Raw genomic sequence first — 17,262 nt, 5'->3', positions numbered from 1 at the left:
AGCCAGTAGTAGATTTATGATGTCGCCCTGTTCCTACAAGATGTCCTTAGCCTACTCTGTTTAAAAGCGAACAACCCTTTGTAAGGCAGTGGGAAATACTGCCCTGATTAGGTACTTTACATTTGTGACGAATTCACTGCATCCTCTCAGTAAATTGTTCCAGTGGCCATTTACAGGTTAAATACCATTTCTGAGCAGACTAAATTATACCAGTTCTAAATTTCAATCACAGAACTCTTTGGATCTCTCCCCTCTTCATTATATAAGTCTCCATTACAAAATAGAAAAAGCTTTCTACTTCATAAGTACCTGCTGGTTGTGACTGAATTATACCCCCATGTCCTTTTTGTTAAGGTCAACAGCAAAATAGCTTTGTTAAGCCAATGAAAAGGCATAGTTTCCCATCCTTTAATCATGCCTGTGATTGGTCACTGAACCCCAATTTAACAGAAGACTTTTTAATTTGATAAGATTAGAACTGGACATAACCTTCCAGAATCAGACAGATTTTTATTCAAAATCCCTGTTTATTCATTTTAGATGTATCTTGGACCTCTGAATTAATGTTGCACTGAGATCATATGTTTTAGTTGACTACCTACCTCAAATCCTTTTTAGAGTCACTACTTCATTACTTCATGATTCATTTCCCTCTCTAACAGTAGGATGTTATTCTTTGGCACTGGATGCATGTTTTTTCCTTTAGTCATATGGAAAAGTATATAATTAGAGTGTTTTTATTTCCTCCTTATATTTATTTCTCTTATATTTCTTTTCCTCCTTATCTACTCCTATGGTTTAAGAGTCCTAAAGCTTTGGCAAATGTGCACAGGAAGCAGAAATATTTAATGACCAGGAAACAAAAGAGGCATTAAGCTGAGCTACAAAAGGGAGAGATGAGAAATCCACTAGTTTCGCTTCCCTCTGTCTCCTAGTAGAAGCCCTATATTAGGGCACTGATTCGTATGTGCTAGAAGATTCAGCAGGACTGATTAAAGAGATTATCATTCTCAGTTTTCTAGCCTAACGCTCTTCTAGTCATTATTGTCTCTACTGCAGGGATATGTCATGAAAGCTGCAGGCTACTGACAAACACATTAAAGAAAATGAACACTGATGTCTTTGAATCTGCTCCTACATGTGAGTCACCAGAGTCAATTTTCCAAATCAAATGTTTTAACAGTAGGCAGCAAACATACAGATTCGGATTAAACCATGCACAAATTCTGTCCATGCCACATGAAAAAAGACTTGATTTCCATTACTGACGTTGTGGCATGTTCACACTAAAAAGCATTCCGCAGTAATGCTGGTCCAGGGAGCATTCACCCAGCTCTGCGCCCCGCTCTGCTCAGCCCTTCAGCTGCACCGGCAGAACTTTGCGTGGCCCCACAGCACGTCAGAAGGGAAGGGCTGATCCTTACAGTTGACCAGCAAACAGCGGTCTGTCAGGTTATTCTTAACACGTTTCATGAAACAGCCCGCTGCTCGAACAGATCTGCAGCCGGGGCAGGGAGATGAATCCTGACTCTGCTGTGTGGGGAGCAAGAAAATACATTGGGGTGACGGGACACAGAGACGGACCACGCCACAGATCACACTGGCACCTCCCGCCACCACCCCAAGCGCTTGTTGCTGGGATGCCAGAGGCTCCGGGAGCCGGAGAGGCTCTTACAGACGAGCAGGACGGGCCTGCGGAGCGGAGCGAGAGCCGTTGAGGCGACGCCGCACAAGGTGGGAGCCCAGCCCTCCAGGCGACGACGGCCCCTCCGCAGCGCCAGGCCAGCAGCCCCCCGCCGCTCACCTCCTACCAGCTTAGGCACCTTCCCGATCCTGCCCGTGATCTCGGCCGTCAGCACCGCGAAGTCCTGCTCGTAGCTCTCGAAATCGGAGGACATGGCCGCGGCCCCGCTGCACCCCTCGGAGACGCCGCGCTCAGCCGGGCGCGCTCCGCTCCGCACCGCGGCGCTTCCGCGTTCTGCCACCCGCAAAGGCGTCCTCCCGCCTCCGCGCGCCTCACCACACGTTCCGGCGACACTCCCCGCCCCTGCTCGGGTGCTTTAAGCGGCACGGCCCAGCTGCAGCCCCGCCGCTCCGGGCGGGCCCGAACTGCAGCCCCAGGCCCACGGAGGAGGCGGAGGCCGTCCGCTCACGCTCTGCCACTCGGGATCCCGCAGCCCCCCGTCTTGTAACGCCGCTCCTTCAGCGGAGCGGGGCGGAGGGACGAGGCTGCGGCGCTACCGGCGGGACGTCGTTTCCCGGCGGGACCCTATTGCCATCGGACTGCCGGGGGCGCGGCTGACCCGGAGTCGCCGGCGGGCGGCGGCGAGCGCGGGCTCCGCTTCCCCCGCCTCCGCGGGCCGGCGGGGCGGGGCCGAGGCCCGGCGGCCCCCGACACCTCCCCTTCCCCTTCCCTTCCCCTTCCCCTTCCCTTCCCCTTCCCCTGCCTCACGGCGCTCCTTCTCTCTCGGCAGCCGGCGGGGCGGCGGGAGCCATGCGCGGCGGCGGCGGGGCAGCGGCGGCGGGCAGGCGGCGGTAGCGGCCATGGGCGGGCCGGGGGGGCTGCGCCGGGCGCGGCGGCTGTGCCACTGGGGGCCGCTGGTGGCCCTGGCCGTGGTGGCCGTGTGCTCCGCCACCGCCATGGCGGACGCCGCGCTGTGGTACTGGCCCCTGGACACCGCCGGGGGAAGCGTCAACTTCATCGTGCTCCTCAACTGGACCGTCATGATCCTCTACAACTACTTCAGCGCCATGTTTGTCGGCCCGGGGTACGTCCCTCTGGGGTGGACGCCGGTAAGCGCTGGGCTCGGCGGGCTGAGGCGCGGGCGGGGACCGGGCGGGCTGCCCTGGGGCTGGGCCGGCTTCTCTGAGAGGGGGTGTGCGGGGAGCAGGCGGACAGGAGAAACCGCTTCTCTTGATGCCAGCCTTTGCCCTCTCTCCCGAAGAACGTAACCAGCCCCTCAGGCCACTCCTTTCTCCTTATCTTAGTTCGACATCTTCGCTTTTTGCCTCTCTCCTGGCGTTTCCAGTATGCTCCAGCTTACTCCATCCCTGCCTTGCTCTGTCAGCCGCGTGATTTGGGACTGGGCGGTAGTGCTGCCTTATCGGCTGTACTCGTTAAGGTTTATAGGTGCTTCTCAAAGCAAAACAACAGGAAACAAGCGCTGTTAGCTGGGAATGAGAACTTCAAGGTTATGTGCACACTCGTGCCGACGCTGTTCTATTGAAGATTTTGCTGCTAATAATTTGAACTTAAATTTAGCAAATGTAATATTTTATGTGAGACAGAAAATTACATGTTTATGTTCAACACAGTATTATAAGTCAAGGTAGAAGTTTGCATTTTCTTTGCTTCAATAATCGCTTGGAAGAATAATAGTCAAGGACCATAACGATACAGGTTTAGTATCTCGAGACAGCTGACCAGAGTTTGTGTTCTAGTGGCATGGCATGATAAAAAGATTAGTAATAATCACATTTCTACTTGTGAAATATTTCTCAGGACAGTGTCCTCTGAGAAGAGGATCCTGATGTTGTCTCAGCAGGACAACCGGGTAAACAGATTTTGTCCAGTATTACTGCTTGCTATCTGCACGCCTCTCTCTCATCTTGCTGTAGTTCGCGTGTGTGTAAGAGACAAAGGGTGGCAAACAAGAGCTAGTTGAACATTAATGCTTACCAGTACTGTATTTTGGTAGTAAGCCTAGATTGGCTCATGGTATAAATAGAGAAACAAAGTGCACAAGTTTTGGGTTTTTTTAAATTCTAAAGACTTCATACTTTTTTTTTTTTACTCTCAGAACTTCACTATGAAACCCTGCTTGTACAGTCACTCTTCCTGATGGAAGGACTATTTATTTCTTTTAGCAACCAGTACTTTCAGCAGTGAGAGATGGCTGTGTTGATAGCCAAGGGATTACTTTGGTTTTTTCTCTCCTCACCGCCTACCATTAAATAGGCTTGGGTGATGAAATACACCCTGTCAGAAGAAAACAGAGGTGCTTAGGTTAGGAAAGTGCCAAGATATGTGTTGCCAGTAGGACTACGTATACATCTAACATGCCTATTCTTCTGTTCAAAGGAAAAATCTCAGGATTGCATGTATCTCCAATACTGTAAAGTGTGTCAGTCTTACAAGGCACCACGTTCACACCACTGTCGAAAGTGTAACAGGTACTTTCTTTCTTTAAAATCGTTTTAAGTCCCTATTAAAACAGCTTCAAATCTAATGACGTTATTAATATAATTTGTTCTTGTAAGTCTTGTATTGTTCATTTTTAAAATGCTTCCATGTGAGCACTATACCCATTTCAAGTATTTCCACTTCCTAGTTGTATGATTTTTTTTTAATGGTTTTACTGTGTTTTAGTTTAATAAATACATCTGTCTTTAACATTTTCTCTTTAGCTTCAAAGCACTTCTTAAGAATTTCTTGACAGTATTAACAAAACATTGCAGTACAGTCTCAGGGAAGTCAGCCTGTGTAAATACCTGAAAACCTGTCAGTCCTCTGTAAGTTCTGAGTCCAGACATTCATCTGCTCAGGGAGTACAAAAGCCTATTCTGACATTTTTCCAAATGGGAGTTCAATGTTGATTTGAGTGGAAATCTTGGACTGTTCTTCAATCTTCGATAAACAGGTTGGGGTTTTTTTGAGGGGAGTCTGCACGTTAAGTGACCTAATAAGCCTTTTGGATCAACCGGGAAAGTTTGTACCTTGTTATGTGTTAGTCTTCCCACAGACTTGTTCTGAGGTAAAGGATGCTTTTATTCTAAATAGCTGCACTGGAATTCAGTGAATTCAATTGAAAGAAGCAAGCCACTTCAGCTGTCTGCAGTCCAGACTGTAGTTGCATTTGTCTTGGCTTTACTGCGCAGGTCTTCTCTGAAGGACTATTAGAGAACGTGGTAAAATGATCTTGCAACATACACATTCATTTGTTATTTCTATAAACACAAGATACTCAGTGTGCTTTAGGAAGTAGAGACTGAAACTGTAGAGCAGTGCTGTAATTTGGCTGCATCATTCTGTGATTTAAAATTAGACTCTCTTCCTTGAGGGACTATCTTTACACTGAGAACTTAGTAGAAAATGGCAGCAGATCCTGCTGATTGTATATGCAAAAGCAAGTTCTTTAAATAATATCTTTTGTCAAATAGAAGGAACTGCAGCACATTCTCCAAATCATTTTGCTGATCACTTTCAGAATTTTCTGCCCTCTCAACTCTGTCCAAAGTGACTCATTCCGCACATTTCTAGCCTGTTGCAGTGAAGTGAGTAACTTAAACCATCGCTGAAAGTCCTCTGTGCTGTGACAAGTTTCAGTGCATAAATGAAGTCAGTTGTTGTGGCCCACCTGAAGGGGGAGGCTTCTTGCCAAGATCTAGGAACTTCAGAAACACTTGTGCTTATGACTACATGTTCAAAACCTTGTACGGTGGCAGTTGAACTAATTGAGCTAATGAATAATTAATTCTTCAAAGGGAGAAACTGAACTTCCTACTGGGAATGGAGTAGCTTAAAAGATAATGAAGTCAGTAGTTCTGAAACGATTAACTTCTTTTCAGAGGAGCTGAATATCTGTGCAATTCAGTCCTTTGTTTATCACTTAGGTTTGGTGCAGATGAATTGCAACGTTGTAATTAGTGACTTTTACACCTGCTAAGTTAAATCAATGCAATTTGGGATGTGGACAAATCTTGTATCAGGTGTTTTTTTGCATCTGTAAGCTACACCAAAACAACCTGCTTTATTGAATACAAGAGTGTCTCTAGAGTGTTTACACTTGTTAAATAGATTTTGAAAAGGACTTACAGTGATGTGAGGTCAATATGTAGCAGTTGGAGCTTTCAGAGAGTCTACTGCTGAAAAGAAAGGCATTAACACGCTTCTGTCTGTGTATCTTTATATGTTCTTTCTGCAAGTAGTTCACAGGGGATTTGATATTTCATTTATTTTCCTGGTGTGCTTATTTTAAAAAAATGGCAATAATATCCATGCTTAATTATTGTGTTGATAGTTCTTACGTGTCCCGTTCTAGGCCTTTGTCTCCTGGCACTGGAATATGGTGTTTATTACAACTAGCAAGTTTGAGTAAGGGGGTGGAGGGATAATTAGGGAGGGTAGGACCTGGGAACACTTTTTATTTTGTTTTCTTTCACTCTGCAACGTAAAGTACTGTTCTGAGTAGAAAAAAAAAAAAAAAAGGACCTACTGTGTTGATCTGTCAGAAATTGATAGGTTTAAATGAATGAATGGAGGTTGAGTAATAGAAAGTTACCTGTCCTTTTCTTTGAGTTTTTTGGAAAACATCATATATGTCCTTTATATTAATCAGTATTTATTATTCACAGATGTGTCATGAAGATGGATCACCACTGTCCTTGGATCAACAACTGCTGTGGATACCAAAATCATGCATCTTTCACACTGTTTCTCCTCTTAGCTCCACTGGGATGCATTCATGCTTCTTTCATATTTGTTATGACTATGTACACTCAGCTTTACAACAGAGTAAGGAAACAATTAAATGCTTAAAGTATTATTTAATTCAGATGAGTAGTTTATCTGTGGAAGTATGGGATAATTTGGTTTCCTGAGAAGCATGCAGAATTCTTTGTGACTCTTTCAACATGTACTCTCGGTTTTGCTCTCTGCCTGTGAGAAGTTATGTACATTAATTGGAGGGAGATTCAGAGAAAGTGGTTTCTTTCTTTTTTTTTTTTTTTCCTGTTTCTTGTCGTAATCACCGGGAGTTTCCTAGAGCTTTGCATTGACTGAAGACAGTTTCTGACTAGCACTTTAGAGAGAGACAGGCTGTTTTGTCTGGCACAGAAACTAGCTGCTATTTATTTCCAACACACAAGTTAGATGGTGTTTATTGTCTTTTGCTTGCCACTTTTTTTGAATTGTACCCAATTCTTCAAGGAGAAAAACAAGTAAATTATTTTTTGAACTAAAACTAAATGTTGTTTGTTTTGTTTTTAAATGGAAAAATTTAGCTGCAGCAGCAACTAGCAAAGTTTTTTCTGGAATACATCCCTTATCTCAGATCCATGGTTAAGATTATGAGCTTTGATTTCAGCATTTGTGGTTGCAATGAAGAGCTTGAAAACATCAACTGAGTGTAATAGATAAAGGCTGCCTGTTGTATTTGCAGAGCAATAATGTTGAGAACTGCTATCTGCTAAAGCTTTCAGAGGAAAGCCTGTAGCATTTGAAACTGAAAATGGGTACTGTGCTACACAAATGTTTTCTGTCTGAAACTTGTGAATGCATTTAGAGTTCAGGCTTTTTGCGGATTTTGGGCCTAACTTGCGGACTTGCAGGATAGCAATTTTGCTTTAGCTTTCCATCTAAAGAAGGCCTACATCTGTCAAAGAATGTATTTCTGAAGAGAAGTATTTTGAATTTTTTTTTTTAAATTACTCCACTTGCATTGCAAACTTGTACCTTCAGAGCCAGATTTCTTCTTGGTAATTAGTTTTGTCTCAGCATTCAGAATGTTCTAGAGCTGAATGATACTCTCCCTTTGCAGATATCTTTTGGGTGGAGTTCTGTAAAGATTGACATGAGTGCAGCCAAAAGAGACCCTCGACCCATTATTCCCTTTGGACTGTCTGCATTTGCTGCATCTTTATTTGCCTTAGGACTGGCATTAGGAACAACTATTGCTGTTGGTATGCTGTTTATTATCCAGGTAAGTTTATGGTTTCAGTTATAAAGATGTTAAGAGCTTTTAAGTTTTGTCTGGTTGTGGAGCAGAAACAATTCAGGATTGAGACAGGAGCATTTGTTTAGTGCTTATTTTGCTATGTAACTTTTCTGGGGTTTTATGTTGCTTTCTCCTAGTTCCTCTGTTGTTAACCACAATTTTTTAAAAATTAAATTTCATGGGAAAAATTGGGGGTGAAAATCTAATGAACTATGAAAACATGGAGTGGGCTTTATAAATTCCAGAAGAGACAAAATACTTGGTAATTCAGGAATACATGGCCCTACCCCTGAAAATAGGTATAAACATGCCTGATATATTACTTTAAATGTTTGAGGTTGTCTTTGCAAAATACACATTTCAAACACAAACTGAAGCAGTGTGTGATACTGTCTTAAGTGTGTAATACTAGTGGGTAGCATTAACCATGTGTCTATGCTGAATCTTAATTCTGAATGTTTTATATGTTTCAATTAAGACTATAAAAGTTGCTTTGTTCTTTAAAGCAAATTTAGTTTGTTAAATGAAGTTTTCTTTGCCTAGCTGAAATATTCCTGCAGAAAAGTCAATGCTAATTTCACCTAACACTTTTATTTTAGATGAAAGTCATTTTGACAAATAAAACTTCAATCGAGTCCTGGATTGAAGAAAAGGTAAGCTTTTATTACAATATTCTGTTACTGTATTGTCACAAAGTTTATTCTTCATATTTATCAATTTCTTATTTCACCTCTGGATTTAAATCAAAGGTGGCATTTCAGTTCACCACTGATTAACACCTACAACTAGCTTTTCCCTCCCTGTCTCTGATATTCACTGACATAGATGAGAAAATATTTAACTGCATAGATTTTTTTCATTTTTTTTGTTTGGAGGAATTGGTGTGAACCTAGAAAAATATTTGCTTTTAAGGCACTTTGCTTATCTACTTCGAATATGCGGGTGGTTTTGTCTGAAACTTGAGTTGTCTTTGCTTCTCATGTGTCTTTGTCTGCCTCCCGTCCCCATTCTAGATGGCATATTTTGGCTCATGCTTTTCTTCATTTGCTGCTTCTCTGACTAAACTTGGGAGTATTTTCCTTGATTATGAAGACGTACTAGAAAGTAATGATACCTAGTCTTCTCTCTTTTAAATGTCTTTGATTTCCATATCTTTATAGAGGTTTTCACAAGATTTGTCAGAAGAAATACAGCCAAGCAGTAGAAGCTAAGTTTAGAGGAAGCAAAATTGACTCTAAGTCCACAAACATTTCATTATTGTTTTGTTGTCTGTCTTACTCTGTGTCAAAATTAGCATGAGGATCTTCGCTGTGTATAAATGCTTAAGTATTGTAATGCCTTCTCTTTGCACAGAATCTAGCTTGGCTGGATCCTAGTCCTGTTAGACCTTTGGATAATAAGACAATAGAACATAAATGAAAGAAAACCCCACTACAACAATATAGTAGAATTTGGAATAATCTGTTAAAATTTTTACCATAAAACACAGGCTGCTAATATGTCCCTTCTGAAAAATGAACACAGACTGTAATGCATAAGTGTTTAATAAAAATGACGTTATCTCAACAAAGAGAACAGACTCTTCTGTGGCTGCTCCACTAGATGTCATCGTTACTGAAAGACTGAAAATTGTGACTGCAGAATGCGGGAGATTCAGAGCATGCCTGTATATGCATTTCTTAAAAGTGGAATAGACACTACCAATGTTGAATTATGCTCATGATCATTAATCAGAGAATTCTGAGCTTTGGTAGCCTTTGTATTTAACTGAGAAATAGTCAGGCATCAGTCCTTTAAAAAAAAAAAAAATAAAATCAGAGTATGTAGTGGTTTAATCAGTGTAGCCTGTTAATTTATCGACAGACTGTTGATAAAGAGTAAATGGGGGGGCAGCCCAAACCAGGTAAAACTTCTTACAACAATCATGGCATTTAGAAGTGTAAAACCCTAGGTTACTATAGCAGAAATTTACTGCTCTTGCCTCAAAATGTTTGCCTTTAGGTCTCATAGACCCATACAGGGCCTGTGACCTGGCCTTCTTAATATTTGCTGCTTCATTGCAGTTTGTACAGTATATTTTTATGTACTGTATTTCTTAATTATTTTCCAGGCCAAAGACAGAATCCAGTACTACCAAACGGGTGAGACCTTTATTTTTCCCTATGATATGGGAAGTAAATGGAAGAACTTCAAGCAAGTGTTTACATGGTCTGGGATTCCAGAGGGAGATGGCCTGGATTGGCCAGTAAGAGATGGCTGTCATCAGTACAGTTTGACGGTAATTGATCTTCAATGACATCTCAAGTTAATCCTCCCCACTATCCAATTGCCTGCTTTCCTTTGCAGTAAATATACCAGCTGTTTAAATAACTATAGTAGACTGACTAGTAATACATATACCTAAGAAACAGGAGTTCTGTCAAATGTTCTCCCAGTTTCAATAGACTAAAAAGTTGTGCTTTTGTGAGTGCTTTTAAATGTTAATGATATTTCCTGTGTCTGTTGAGTAGTTTCAATACCTGACTTCATTTTGTGTTGAATACACAAGTCCTCTTAAACTAAACACTACCTAAGTTTCTATTTATAATCATTTATAGATAGAGCAACTGAAACAGAAAGCAGACAAGAGAGTAAGAAGCGTAAGTATTTGTGAAGTTTGGTCTGAAATGACTTTGAATATCTATATAAATAAATGTAAGTAATTGCTGAGACTCTTTTTCTTGATTTTTAAACTTAGCAATTAAATAAAGGCTTTGTGTTTCCACACAGTGTGCTGCCACCTCTGCTTAATTCAACTTGGCATTTAGCTTTCTTTGCATTTGCTTCTTTTTTATGACTGCTTCATTGTTGGGCAGTTTAATTAGAATTTAGACTCCCTTTGACAGCTGTTGTCACTATGCTCAAATCTAACAGTATGCTTAACAGTATGCTTCAATTGATTTTTTTGATATGAAACTCTCAGCAAGGCTGTAACTCCTTACAACAATATATTGCTGTGTTGTGCTCAAATTTCCAGGTCCGGTATCGAGCAGTAGAAGATTACAGTGGTGTCTGCTGCCCTGTGACTAAAGGTGTTAAAACATTCTTCACAACACCATGCACTGAAGAACCTAGAATTTCACTGAGTAAAGGGGATCTGATTTTAGCCACAAGAGGCTTAAAGTTAGTGGCTCCACACCTTTATGTTTGGTTAAAAGAGATATTGAGATGATTTCTGGCATCTAATTGTCTATTACGCTTTCTTCCCCAGACACTGGATGTATGGTGAGAAGATTCTTGACTCAGCTGCTGATGGTATGAAGCAGTTATTTTCACTTTTTCTTTTGAAAATCACAAATTTTATAGCTGTCTAGAAATGTGAACATTACATGTTCAGTTCTCAAACTGTATGATTACTGACCTTATTGGCATTAGCTTCTCTCCCCTCTAAAACCACATAAACAGTTTTTACTATTTACATGTTCATCAAAACTGGCAAGTCTAACATTAAATGAGTCTGTCAGACTGAACGAACACTCATCTAGTAGTTTACTGAAGGTTGAGTGGGAAGGGGAACATTTCTTCATATTCGAATAAGTTAGTTTTTTAGACTCTAAAGGTGTTAATGTTGATGGTTTTATATTTAAAATAGTGTTCTTCCTTAAACGCATTCAGATTTCCTGCCTAAACACCCCATATACATATAAGCTCTGGGATTACTCTTTGTACATCTTAAAAACAAGGAGATGTTATGTCTTTGAATTGGAATCAATTTCAAGGACTTTAACATGCATTTACAAAACTAACAACTACAGCTATCAAAAATGTTAAAAGACTCCTGCTGGTCTGCAGAGAGACATCATGGACACCTGCACTGAATTTTTACATTTTTTACTTTAGCCCTCCTGCTTAGGACTGAGCTAAAATCTTACCTGCTAGAGGGTGCATTGGATTCTGTTGTCTCTTCCAAGCAATTGTTAATTCGTTGGATGTATGTTCTGTCTTGGCAAAAGAGAGCCAACAGTCTGAAAGTGTCTCTGATTTTTCATGGGAGTTCTAAGACCTTCATGGGCTAAAAGTGCTTCAGCAGCTCATGCCTTTCAAACATCAAACTTAAATGAGTCATTGAAACCAGTAAGGTAATAGTTTGTACTGCGTTGCTCCTTATGAAGATTAGCAGGAGATACTTGTGCTATATCAAATTTTTTTTTTAAAGTCAGGTGAAATGTAGTCTGGGTGGGGAATTTGGTGTATACTGAGAGGCTGGATTAGAACTCAAAATAACACTGACATTTTGGAGAACAAGGCTTCAAAAATAGGATTAGATCTTTTGGATTAGATCTTTTAGGAAGGTATAGCAAAATGCTATAAATAAGCAGGAATAACAAGCTGCACTATAACAAGATGGAAAAATTAATCATTAAGTAGCAGTTCTGAGGGAAAATGACTCAGTCATAATCTTAAGATGAGTCAACACTTGCAAAAGAGGAAAAAGCATATAGCTTCCCAGATGCATGAAATAATCCTTCCATCCTACTCAACATTGGCAGAGACTCAGCTGAAATCCTGCCATAAGTAAAAGCAGTTACTTCATCTTAAGAAAGAGGAAGATCAGCTGTGAAGGGCTGAGAGGAAAACAATGAGAATAATCAGAGTACTAGAAAATGTGACTTACAAGGGAAAGCTGAAGGAATTGGGATAGCTTACCTGGAGAGGAAAAGGAGGTAAGAGAAAGCCAGGGTATGTGTAAATAGTCACCAGCTGCATGCAGGTCAGTTCTAGAGAAGGCTGTATGCTGCTTTCTGTGTCCCTGCTATGGAATTATAGCTGGAAAGATTCAGATAGGGTATTAGGAAAGATTTTTCTCATAAGAAGGTAGAGCACTGGAAAACTTTGGAGATCCCTGAAAAAGTTCTAAGCAGTGGGAGAGAATCCATGTATCACCAGGCAATGATGTGAGGAATGACTTAGATGTCCAGCCTTGGAGAAGAAAATGACCTAGGGTATCCTCTTGATGTCTCTTCCAATCCTGTGTTTTTCCTCTGAGTGGGTCATGTTTTGTTCCAAGTTAATACAACTTTTCATGTCTTAAGGTGGAGTAAGAGAACGAGGCTGGTTCCCTAGGAAATGTGTGGAAAAATGCCAATATGACTCTGAAACGGATCAACCAGTGGATGGAGAGAAGAAAAACAGATAGCATTCTCATTTTTTAAATAAGAAATGGAATTTTTACTTCAGACCACAATCCTTTACTTGAAATTTTCTGTGTATTACTTTAGACTTATGCAATGAATATGTTAGGACAAGGTTTTCTTTTCCTTGCAGTTGAAAGGGTTGGATATGCCTGTGCCATGGTTTGCATACTTTTTTAAACAATAAATAATTGAAGAAGCCATTCAGTGGATTGCCTTCAAGATGCGTTTTTTTTTAACCCCAAATCGAGGTGGGTTTTTTTGCTATTTAAATTGCAGTCTGAGGGTTCATATCTTAAGTTTTTTTCCTCAACCGCATCTGATTGTGATGCGTGCTGCTTATCTTTTGTATTTTACTTTCTCTGAAGCTGCCCCTGACAACTATAAAATAAATATCTGATTCAAATTCAAGATAAAATTTGTTACCTGTGACTTTTAATGATGTGAATTGTTCACCTCAAATAAATGATACATTCATATTCACTTGTGGATTTAATTGTTCTTAGACCTACAAGAACTTGTTTATAGGCATGGGAATGTGAACTAGCTAGGAAGTATAGATTTCACTGTTATAAGCTGGTTCTCAAGGTTAGAAAGACTTCAGCTCTTGCTATGAGAATATTCTGTGCTTTTAATGGGAAAAAAACATAGCTAGCTGTATCACCCTCTTTGAAATCTGAGCATGTACCCAAGAGACTGGAGTTCTTGATCCATCTTAGAGTGGAAGGAAGCAATAGTGCCATGAAGGAAAATTTTTGTAAGCCTTGTTGCTACTAAGTGATTAACACTTTAGAATGTGTTTTTTAGAAAGCATTTTTGTTTAGCATCTGGTATGGATTATTAGAAGGAAAACCTTAAAATGGGGTAACCTATACTAGCTGAAGGCTTTCTAAATGTATCCTAAATGTAGCAAGGGGTTTTGTTCTCTCAGTTAGGTTAGGTGCATTTCACATGTTGAGGGTTTTTCCAAATTACTGTTTAAAACTAACACCTGATTTACTTTCACCTGCATGAGTTGTCTCAGGTAGATGAGCATTTCTTAATATTAAGTGTATATAGAAATAACTATGTACAGACAAGCCAGCATTACTCCTGTATACTCTACTCAGACTCTATCTCCAGCACAAAGCCATTTTTTTGTGTTACTTGCAGCCTGCTGTGCCTTCGTGCTGATGGACCATAATCCTAGGCTGTTTCTGAGCTGTGGTAATGGGGAGTTAGTGTTCAGTTTCAGTAGTTTACAAGCATGTGCTTTGCTGGTCTTGAAATAAAGACACTTTTTTTCTAAAAGCAGACTTTATTAGAGGTATAGGAGTGTGTCATACTCCTAATTTCCCTGCTAGCAAGAGCTGAAAGACCATAACTCAGCAGGATGTAGCTATTCTGGAATATGGACTTCACAGAGTACTTCTAGTCTCTACTGCAGTAGTTTCTGTTCAGTGCCTGGAGTCTAGAACCAAAGAAAGATTACAAAAATAAGCTTGTCTCCCACCTGAGGACCTCTTTCTTTTTTTTTTTTTTTTTTTTACTTTAAAATGATTAAATAACTGCTATGTATTGCCAGGCAGCAGTTAGCAGCGTAATAGGAACGGATTAACAGCACTAATGACCACAGTTGATAGTTAGCTGTTGGGAGGAGAATTTATGTAAACTGTGGTCTGTTTATAGGGGACTGAATATCTATCTGTTAATAGTTGCAGAGCATCTTCCAACTCTATTTCAGCTTTCATCTGAACAGAATTTTGAACACCAAGATCACTCTACACTGAACTACAGCAGGTGCTCTGCTTCAGAAGTGCATTTACAATATGAAATGGACTATATGCTTTTTTTTTAATTACTTCATCTTGTTTCCTTGTAGCTATAACTTCAGTCCCCCCTATTCCATTTTTTTAGCACAGGGAAGTGGTATTTCTGTTTACCATTGCAACACCTTCAGTCAGCAGTGCTTGCCTACAACCAACCAAGCAGAACTAAATGCGTACTTCCTAAAGGCAGTTAGAGATTCTGCAGCTAAGAAAATACAAGCAGTCTTTCCATTGTTGACAACAACTGTATTGGAGCATGACATTTAAAGACAAACCACCTCTAAGGAACTCTGATTCTTAATACTAGCAGATTTTCTTTTCCTTCTTTTCTACTATCCCATTCTACCTTTTGTTTTTTCCTTCATTCACCACTCCCTGCTTTTTGCTGGAGGAAGACTTGTCTATTAAGGAAAGGAGCAGTTATAGATCTGATTAGCTGTTCTGTGTTCTGCAGTAATTCATCAGGGAATTCAGTTGATTTTCTTTTAGGTTTTCATCCCTAGCGAAGTCAGGTCTGGAGTAAGCACAAAGCAAGTGTCTTTTTCTCACAGCAGTTAGCTGTATTGAGCAGGCTCTTGCTTTCCCCTGAGGGAAGAATTGCTCTTTTTATTTATACTTTTGAGTTTCACATCTTTTCTATCATCTATCAGCAAATCTAGACTTGCAATGCCACGCTAGCCTAGCTCAGGCTCTAGTATGATGGAAGGTAAGGGTAACTGCATACTGAAGTGGAACTCTGCCCTCCTATAAAATTAAACAGACTAGTAAGAAATAGCCACTTACTTTAGTTCAGGCAGATTTTGCACCAAAACAAAAACAGAATCTGTCATAAAAGAAAACAATATTGGCCATGTTAAATTATCTCAGGCAGCCTGTTCAACCACCAAATCAGTGAAAATTTTGGTTTCTACTCCTCTGCCCTTGCTGTGACCTTCAATCTGAAGAGAGTCTCCTTTGCAGAGTGATGCCACTGACCGTGCCAGGTGTCTCAGTTCTTACTGAGGAGGGGGCTGGATTACCAAATAAAACAGGCTGTGCAAAAGACTAGCCTTGGTATTCTCATGCCTGGTAACTTTGAGGTGATTACCAATAGTTAAAGAAATCAATGGAAGAGTGAGTTCTCTCCTCCTGAATAGTACTAACCAAGAGGCTTCTGATTTTAATCCAGATCTCTTAAGAGTTGAGCAAATACAAGCTCATGCTAGAGTTCAAGCATCTCCCATATAGTTACTCAAATGCAAAGCAGTGACCAGGAGGAGAAAAGAGAAATTCCTTATTAGGAAGACAGTAATTTACAGGTTATTTAGTTTTTACAATTGAGTTGCCTAGCTATGGCATTAGAGAATGATTCTAGACCTGTCTTGCTGAAATAAGAACCTCATTAAAGCCAAATTATGAATTAAGAGTCAGTATCTCCCTCTGAACACTTCCTCTCTGGATCAGGAATAGAAGAGACTAACCAGTTAATTATTATGTTCCAGGCACAGGGGTTGTTTCATAGAGCTGGAAAGAAAATACACTTAAATTGTTTTTTGGTATACAAGCCTTACATGATTTGGAGAGCTGAAATCAGCATTTATATATATATTCTTAATATAGTACACATGAGTTGTTTCCAATTTGTTAAGTAAAAGGAAGCTATATTATCGTCATTAATATTAAATATCTGCCTTATGTGAATCATTTATATATATATTCTTAATATAGTACACATGAGTTGTTTCCAATTTAAGTAAAAGGAAGCTATATTATCGTCATTAATATTAAATATCTGCCTTATGTGAATCATATCTTTATGCTGAATAATGATATGACTAATATATGCACATCTATATTGCAAACTAAATGGATCCATTCATAATGGACAGCTACTAGTCAAGAGCTTTTTTAAGCAATTAGAGAAGACTGAATGGCACCAATCTCTATTATGGGAAGAAAATTTGCAAAGAATTGAACTTCATTGTACCTGTAGCCATCCTTACATCGAGTCTTTGTTCACTGGGTATAACAGTGCTTCAGGCCTGCTGTAGTGCTCAAACAATAGCCTGAAATAATTTTTGTACCACTTCAGTGCAAGCATACCTAAAGTACTTCTGTTTTCACTTCAGATCTCTGTTGTGTGAACAACTCATAGAGCAGAAGCGGCACCCAAGAGATCAGTTTCAGACCAATTTATGCTTGGAATTGCTATGTATGGTTTATTGTTCAGACAGTGCCATTACCTGTTCAGTTCCATCTTTATAACAGCTACTAACAGATGCCACAGACATGAAAAATCTAAAGCACTATAGTTTGCCACTATGAGAAGATGCTTAATTGCCATTAAGAGCAAACCAAGAGACTGAGGTGTTTCCTCTTTCAAAAGAGAAAGCAGCTCTAATGTATTAGTGACCTGTACAAAGTCTCTACTTTGTACAGAAGTGGCACGGAAAAGTAGGCAATCTCTACTCGGTTCATAGATAAGAGATCCCTTTAAGCTGAGTGAAGCCCTGCGATTGGCATCTGAACACGCCTAGCTGAAGGGCCCACCACAGCCCATACTGGGCTTCAACATCCAGGCAGATTTCT

General features: G+C 40.3%; 2 protein-coding genes across 9 annotated transcripts in view; one reads left to right on the top strand and one right to left on the bottom strand.

Moving 5' to 3' along the window:
* Nucleotides 1-2,172, bottom strand: part of VTI1A (vesicle transport through interaction with t-SNAREs 1A) — a 286,743-nt gene extending 284,571 nt beyond the window's left edge. For all 5 annotated transcript variants that reach the window (XM_074907749.1, XM_074907747.1, XM_074907751.1 and 2 more), the window contains exon 1: nucleotides 1,805-2,172. In XM_074907749.1, the coding sequence (XP_074763850.1) occupies nucleotides 1,805-1,898 (94 nt within the window). In that variant the 5' untranslated portion in view covers nucleotides 1,899-2,172. The remainder of the gene's footprint in view (nucleotides 1-1,804) is intronic.
* Nucleotides 2,173-2,428: 256 nt separating this feature from the next.
* ZDHHC6 (zDHHC palmitoyltransferase 6) lies at nucleotides 2,429-13,369 on the top strand. Of its 4 annotated transcripts, none has more exons than XM_074907744.1 (10): nucleotides 2,429-2,793; nucleotides 4,094-4,173; nucleotides 6,355-6,514; nucleotides 7,539-7,700; nucleotides 8,315-8,368; nucleotides 9,826-9,993; nucleotides 10,313-10,354; nucleotides 10,732-10,877; nucleotides 10,966-11,019; nucleotides 12,798-13,369. In XM_074907744.1, exons 1-10 carry the CDS (start codon nucleotides 2,545-2,547, stop codon nucleotides 12,889-12,891), a joined length of 1,209 nt encoding a protein of 402 aa, XP_074763845.1. In that variant the 5' UTR covers nucleotides 2,429-2,544; the 3' UTR covers nucleotides 12,892-13,369. The 4 variants fall into 4 exon arrangements, with proteins under 4 accessions (XP_074763845.1, XP_074763843.1, XP_074763844.1 ...); XM_074907742.1 differs by having other exon boundaries at nucleotides 4,082-4,173; nucleotides 10,966-11,009; nucleotides 12,788-13,369; XM_074907743.1 differs by having other exon boundaries at nucleotides 4,082-4,173.
* The last annotated feature ends 3,893 nt before the right edge of the window (nucleotides 13,370-17,262 follow it).

This window comes from Athene noctua, chromosome 5 (genome assembly GCF_965140245.1).
Source record: "Athene noctua chromosome 5, bAthNoc1.hap1.1, whole genome shotgun sequence".
Lineage (NCBI taxonomy): Eukaryota > Metazoa > Chordata > Aves > Strigiformes > Strigidae > Athene > Athene noctua.
This window is presented reverse-complemented; position numbering and strand designations above follow the sequence as displayed.